The sequence below is a fragment of the Nansenia antarctica genome, assembly GCF_963989245.1.
Source record: "Nansenia antarctica genome assembly, chromosome: 10".
In the NCBI taxonomy this organism is placed as follows: Eukaryota; Metazoa; Chordata; class Actinopteri; order Argentiniformes; family Microstomatidae; genus Nansenia; species Nansenia antarctica.
Genome location: NC_137680.1, coordinates 11,739,063 through 11,746,562, shown reverse-complemented (window position 1 = coordinate 11,746,562; position 7,500 = coordinate 11,739,063). Strand labels below are relative to the sequence as shown.

Sequence of the window (7,500 nt, the reverse complement as noted above, 5' to 3'; positions counted from 1 at the left end):
TTAGCTCTCTCATCTCGGTCGTTAGCTCTCTCTCCTCTCTCTGCATTTAGCTCACTCTCTCTCTCGCTCGCTCTCTCGCTCTCTCGCTCGCTCTCTCGCTCTCTCTCTCTCTCTCTCTCTCTCTCATGTGTCATGTGTTGGGAAGTGATGGATTGTCAAGGGAATGGTAGAGCCAGTCCGTTAGTCCAGAGGAAGGGGGGATGAAGGATGAAGGGATGAGAGAAGGACAGTCATCTGAGGATGTACCAGCGGGTGGTCCAGCTGTCTGTCCCTTTTCGACTCACAGCAGATATTAGAAAATGTAATAATTTTGTCCATTTAATCCGTGGTACGTGTGCACAAATGTGCTTGGGCTCACACACACACACACACACACACACACACTCACACACACATACACACACATAATATTCCACATCATCATCATCATCATCACAAACTCTTACACAGCATCTCAAACACTCAGATACCCATACACACACACACACACACACACAGCACACTCTCATGTTCCGCTTCACACATACACACACACACACACACACACACACACACACATACATAGAGTTGAATTTCCTGCCGATGGAGATTTATAAACTCCTAGCTGTCACCTGCTGGGTGTAGGGCGATACCTGGAGCCTTGACACAGAGATTAATTTAGAGATGGCGGGACCTGTCCCTCCTCCACTGACCTTCCTGTAAAGCTTCTAGAAGAGGTGGCTGCTGCCCTGCCCGCTCCTCTCACCACCACACATTATTCCACTACACAGAAAGCAATTACACTGTAGGTGCATCCAGTTTGTGTGTGTGTGTGTGTGTGTGGGTGTGGGTGTGGGTGTGGGTGTGGGTGTGGGTGTGGGTGTGGGTGGGTGGGTGTGTGTGTGTGTGTGTGTGTGTGTGTGTGTGTGTGTGTGTGTGTGTGTGTGTGTGTGTGTGCAACATGGTATCATTGCAAAACGTCCTTATACTACGCTTAGGGAATCTCATTTGTGACAGCAGCTGGTAGTGAAAATACCACCGCTCATCCGTAATCAGACTTAGCTGACGTGCTGGAGCTGAAGAGTATAACATTTTATGAAAAGAAGCAGCATCCGCACGCGCAAAACTGTGCAAAAATCTATGTTTTATTGCACATGGTTTTGGTCTTTTTTTTCACCTTGTAAAGCCTCATTATGTAATAACTGCACATTATGTAACAAAATCACAAAATGTAATAAAAAGTCACTTTCAATATGTAATAACACCGCATTATGTAATAACTGCACATTATGTAACAAAATGTAATAAAAAGTAACTTTCAATATGTAATAACACTGCATTATGTAATAACCTGCACATTATGTAATAAATCACCTGAACGCAAAATGTAATAACGTTTTCCTTATTATGTAATAAATGTATTACATATTGTGCAGGTTATTACAAAATGCGGGGGTTGCACTTTTCTGTAACACAATTGAATTCTTTCGGGAAAAAAATGTAATAAATATATTTGACCATGAAAAGCATTTTAATTCACCAACATTAACATTTTCCAGAATTGCATGTTGTGTTGAAACTAAATAGCATTTCTATCGACCACTTATGCAACTAAAGCATTTAAACGTACTGAGTGTGCTGCGGTGCTTGTTATTTTTTTTTTTATTGACTGAGTACTGAGTACTGAGTCTGCACACTGCTAGTAGACTGCTCCCAGTAGATTCATTTTGATGTTTCAGTCATACAAGACCTCCAGAAAAGGTATATAGCCTACTATACTACCTCAACCTTCATTGCTTCATATTGTTCTCCTCCCACCCCCATGCCAGCTTCATGCATCCTAAACACACATATCACAAGCACCGCAGCACAGCACACTCAGTTCATGAAAAGTTGCATAATGTTAATTGCCAGACAAGACATTTTTATCACAATAATGATCCCTTGAAGGAATTAGTTATCAGGTCTTCAGAATGTCTCCTAAACAAGCAAATTGCCATTGGGGGCTTCATAACTTGAGAAGAAAGCAACCAAATCAGCATATAAGTGGTCTATAGAAATGCTATTTAGTTTCAACACAACATGCAATTCTGGAAAATGTTAATGTTGGAGAATTAAAATGCTTTTCCTGGTCAATATATATTTATTACATTTCCATTTTTTCCCAAAAGAATTCAGTTGTGTTACAAAAAAGTGCAACACCCGCATTTTGTAATAACCTGCACAATATGTAATACATTTATTACATAATAAGGCAAACGTTATTACATTTTCGTTCAGGCAATTTATTACATAATGTGCAGGTTATTACATCATGCGGTGTTATTACATATTGAAAGTGACTTTTCATTACATTTGGGGATTTTATTACATAATGAGGCTTTAGATACCTTCTTCAGGCAATGGATTCGGTGAGTAATCCCCACTATTACCTAGTTAATGTAGAGTAGTAGGGATTACTCACCGAATCCATTGGTCCATTTTGGCTTGACTAACGAGTGTGTCATTGATTTTCAACAACATCGACATTTATTTACATTTTTCTGAATAAAAGTCAGACCCTTTGGTCGGTTGCCGACTTGTTCCCTCTTTCACCAGCTGCTGTCTCAAATGAGATTCCCTTAACGTAGTTGTAGCAGTTTCTAGGCACAGAGGGAGGTTGACACAGAGGAATGGTGCAGAATAATAGTTTTATTTAGTCCAACACCGCTCAGCACCGTCACTGACGTGCTGAGCCAGTCTTTCCCCCACTCCCGCTGTCTCTCCCTTTCGGGACCCGCTATTCCGCTCCTTGGCTGAGCCCTCGCTCTCGCCCCGCTATTCCGCTCCTTGGCTGAGCCCTCGCTCCCGCCCCGCTAGTCCGCTCCTTGGCTGAGCCCTCGCTCCCGCTATTCCGCTCCTTGGCTGAGCCCTCGCTCTCGCCCCGCTATTCCGCTCCTTGGCTGAGCCCTCGCTCCCGCCCCGCTAGTCCGCTCCTTGGCTGAGCCCTCGCTCCCGCCCCGCTAGTCCTCCCTTTCGGGACCCGCTCCGTCCGTCCGGCTCCCTGCACCTCACCCCCTTTCGGGGTCTCGTGCTGGCTCGCCGCGGCTCTCTCTCTCTCGGTCTCTCCGTGTCTCCGTGCGGCAGGTACTTCCTGCCCTACTCATCTCCCGAGGGAACAAACACACACAGGTTAAATAGACCAGTGGAACAATGAGTCTGATCACTGACACCTGTCCGTAATCAGCCCATCATAACGAGCCTGATCACTGACACCTGTCCGTAATCAACCCATCATTCCCCTCCAATGGCAGTCTGGCTCCCTCTGCAGGCCAGAACGCGCCATGTTCCCCACAGTAGTATAAGGACGTTTTGCAATGATACCATGTTGCGCACACACACACACACACACATCGTCAAGATGTCTAGATACAAAACAGTGATCAAACTGTGTTAGCAATGACTAACTTTGAGGGGTTAGGGTTATTTAGGGTTAGGAAAAGCTTTAAGGTGGTTATGGTAAGTGTAAGTTATCAGGGGAAAGTAGTAGAAAACATTAGTAACAAGAATTGGCTGACAAAGCTACACTTTTGTCAAAATTGACCTAAAGCAGATTCGAACTGCAGTGTTCCTATCTTGGTTATATTATGTCCACCGCCACCCCAACCTCCAATCTTCCAACGTTTTTTTTTCTTCTGCCTCATCGCTATGACGATTACATCTTATAATGTGATGAATAACATTCTTCCTTTTGTGTCAATAACTATGAGATTTACATCTTATAATATCCTGTGTGTGTGTGTGTGTGTGTGTGTGTGTGTGTGTGTGTGTGTGTGTGTGCGTGCGTGCGCACACGTGCACGTCCATGTGTATGTCTGGTTGTGGGCCTGACGCCACCAGACAGGGTAGGTCATTCTCTGCCCTGTGAGTCTATAACTCGTTTAGCCAGTTAAATTATCCTCAGACATCATCCGCCAGCATTACTGCTCTGTACAGAGACGACTGCTATGTCAGGTAGCCCATAGATACACACACACACACACACACACACAATATCTCTCTCTCTATATATATATACATGTATATATATATCTTCTCAGAAGCAGTACAAAGTACAGTGCTGGCCTCTGGGCTAACCAAACCTTCTTAAATGATCAGTTGTCGTCTGATGTTCAGGTACAGCACCTTCTCTTCTGCCTCTGGGAGATTCTCTCTCCACTCTATTTGGAGCCCTGATTGTTCATTCATTCATTTATGACGTTTATTTGTAGCTTGTATGAGTGATTACAGTATGTGTGTGTGTGTGTGTTAGAGAGAGAGAGAGATAAAGAGTGCAGGAGGGGGGGGGGAGAGAGAGAAAGAGAATCAGAGAAAGAAAAAGAGTGCATGAGAAAGAGAGAGAGAAAGAGTACAGAAGGGGGAGAGAGAGAAAGAGAAGCAAAGGAAAAAGTGTGCATGAGAGAGGGAGACAAAGAGTGCAAGATTAAGAGAGAGAGAGAGAGAGAGAGAGAGAGAGAGAGAGAGAGAGAGAAAGAAAGAAAGAAATAGAGTGCATGAGGGAGAGACTGAGAAAGAGAGAGAGACTTCAGGATGCCCGTTGTCAAAAATACATTCTATTACACGACTACCTGACTGTTAGCCTGGGTTAGGCCCAGCCTGCCCCCTAGAGGACATGTTCACACATAGCAAAAGAAGAGACATGTCTCACACGGAGATGTCAAGAGTAATACTTATTTCCTAGAGGAAATTCTGTGTTTGAGCTAACATGCCGTCGGTTGACCGAAATAGCTCTGAATAGACCAGCCAAACTGAACTGGAGCCTCTCCCCGCCAGGCCTTTCGAGCGATCCCTGCAGACCGCTGGCTGCCTGTCGACGTGTACATCGGAGGGAAGGAGCACGCCGTCATGCACCTGTACTACGCCCGCTTCCTCAGCCACTTCTGCTGTGACCAGGGACTGGTGGGACACAGGTACAGCTGCTCAGAGGTGGAGCTGTGTGTGTGTGGGTGTGTGGGTGTGCGAGTGTGCGGGTGTGCGTGCGCATGTGCGTTGTTCATGTGTGTGCATTGTTCGTGTGTGTGCATCCTTGGTGTGTGTATGTGTGCTTGCACTTTCCTTCATATCTATCTGTGTGTGTGTGTGTGTGTGTGTGTGTGTGTGTGTGTGTGTGCGTGCATGGGACCGTGTGTGTGTGTTAATGCTGTGTATCTGGTTCCCTCTTCACAGAGAGCCCTTCAAGAAGCTACTAGTCCAGGGTCTCATCAAGGGCCAGACGTTTCGCCTGGCGGAGGGAGGCCAGTACGTAAGGAGAGAGGACATCGACTTCACAGGTGGGCGCAGCGGGGGGGGGGGGGGGGGGGGGGGGGGCGGCTCTGTCACACTGCAGGTCTCACAGGCCAGGAGGGGGTTTCTGTAGGAGGTGTCCTTCACAGCTGGCCTTAACTGGCCTCTCTGATAGAGCAACACGGACGACCACTGCTTTCATCATACGAGGCAGAGAATGGACAAGGATCAGAGGAGAATGCATGTTTTTTTCTTTTTTTATATATCTCTCTTTCTCTCTTTCACTCAGTTTTTTTTTCTTTCTCTCTCTTTCTCTGTCTGGATTGAGTTTTGTGGCGTTGGGTTTTTCGCTCTACTTTCTGTTGCCTGGCAACTGGGTAAACACAGGCAAATGGCAGCGCTCAGCGAGGAGGGAGCCTCCACTTTCCATCTTGTCTGAGTCAGAGGTTCATATTCATGTGATATCTCAGGGATGCTCCCACTCTGTCCTCCTTCAAACACTCTCTTCAGACCAACCTTTTTAAAACTGCTTTTAATGTTGGATTTACTTATCTTCTGTTTCTTTGCTTTTTGGGGGGTTTAGTGTTTATTATTTAGTTTTTAAAACACTCGATACAAATTAAAATGTAGCATATAAGATCTCCAGAGACCCATCCCACCCTGGGAACGAACACTTTGTTCGGCTGCCCTCAGGCAGGCGTTTCAGGACCATGTCCGCAAGGACAAATAGACTGAAGCTCAGCTTCTACCCTAGGGCCATTCAGGCCCTGAACACAGCAAAGACCTAGGTTCTAGGCCCTGGACAATCTAGACAATTTGATGGCAGCTATTAGATTATAATCAAGTGCAATACTGAAATACAACTGTGAACATTTCAAACCTGCAAACTGCGACACTTTAAATGAATGTGCAATAATACTATGTGCAATATGACAACCCTCATGTACAGAAGGTTCAGAGATAGGAAATGTTAGGATATTCATAGCATAGCATAGAGTACAGCACAGTGTTTTATTTGTATAGTATAGTAGTATAGTATAGTGGATAGTGTATATAGCCTTTATTTATGTAAACCAGCTCTTTTTCCCTTCTTGTTTTTAGTATTTTTTTTACCTAGCACCAGGGGAGCCCCCCCTCCTAAATATCGTTGTATGGTACCTGTACTGTATTAATGACAATAAAGACCATTCATTCATTCATTCATTCATATAATTATTATCTCTATCCATATCTCTAACCTGAAGCGGAGCCATCTATTTCTATCTACAGTGCCCTGCATAAGTAATGGGACAGCGAAGCATTTATTTCTTAAATATGGGGGACAATGCATGGTGTCATTTCTGAATGGTGAAACCAATATGGACCATCAAACAAAAGTTGAGACTCTCTACTTTAACCTCATAGTAATTGTTTGATTTAAAATCCTAACTTTTGGTGTGTCGTGCCAAAAGAAGAAGAAACTGCTTCACTGTCCCATTACTTACACAGGCCACTGTAGCTCTACTCTAATCTATCTCTGGTCTGACCGGAACCTCTTCCCGACGTTGATGAGCTCTATCCTCCAGAGTGAACATACTGATCAAGGGAATTGACAGAAGCTGTCACGGATCAATAACCTCTCTCTGTAAGCCACAGGTCTGGGGGGAATCCAGTGTGCTTAGTGAGGAGAGGAGAGGCTGCTTATTTCCTGTAAGCTCCATAATTGGGAAACACACACCTACCATGCCTACATTTAAAGCCACAAAGCTTTATCATCCGCCAAATGTTGATGAGACGTAGAATTGCCAGGGCTAGATACAGTGTTGAAAAAACCAACATGGCATACCAGTGTTATTACATTTTTCCACCCAAACAACAACCATCCTTAGCTCAGTCTACTGCTTTTAATGATCATGTCCATGCCTCACCTAAATGACAGTTTAACAGTGCATATCATAGCAAGTGTTGACCTTTGCCCTCTACCCTGTGATCCCCTCCCCCAGGTGAGGAGCCAGTGCAGGTGGGCAGTGGCAGCAGGCTCCAGGTGACCTGGGAGAAGATGAGTAAGTCCAAACACAACGGCCTGGACCCCCAGGAGGTGGTGCAGCAGTACGGCATCGACACGGTCCGCCTCTACATCCTCTACGCTGCCCCGCCCGAACAGGACATCCTCTGGGACGCCAAGAGTGAGTTCATAAACACAGGCACACATGGACGCACCACCCAGCCGTGCACAGACACACACTCGCGCACTCATACACACACATGCATGTACACAGA

At 45.3% G+C, this 7,500-nt stretch overlaps 1 protein-coding gene across 1 annotated transcript in view; it reads left to right on the top strand.

Annotated features, from left to right (window-relative positions):
* lars2 (leucyl-tRNA synthetase 2, mitochondrial) overlaps positions 1-7,500 on the top strand; it is a 53,233-nt gene that overhangs the window by 33,232 nt on the left and 12,501 nt on the right. The window contains 4 exon segments of the mRNA XM_080540156.1: positions 4,792-4,808; positions 4,811-4,928; positions 5,185-5,288; positions 7,224-7,406. Of these exon segments, the coding sequence (XP_080396282.1) occupies positions 4,792-4,808; positions 4,811-4,928; positions 5,185-5,288; positions 7,224-7,406 (422 nt within the window).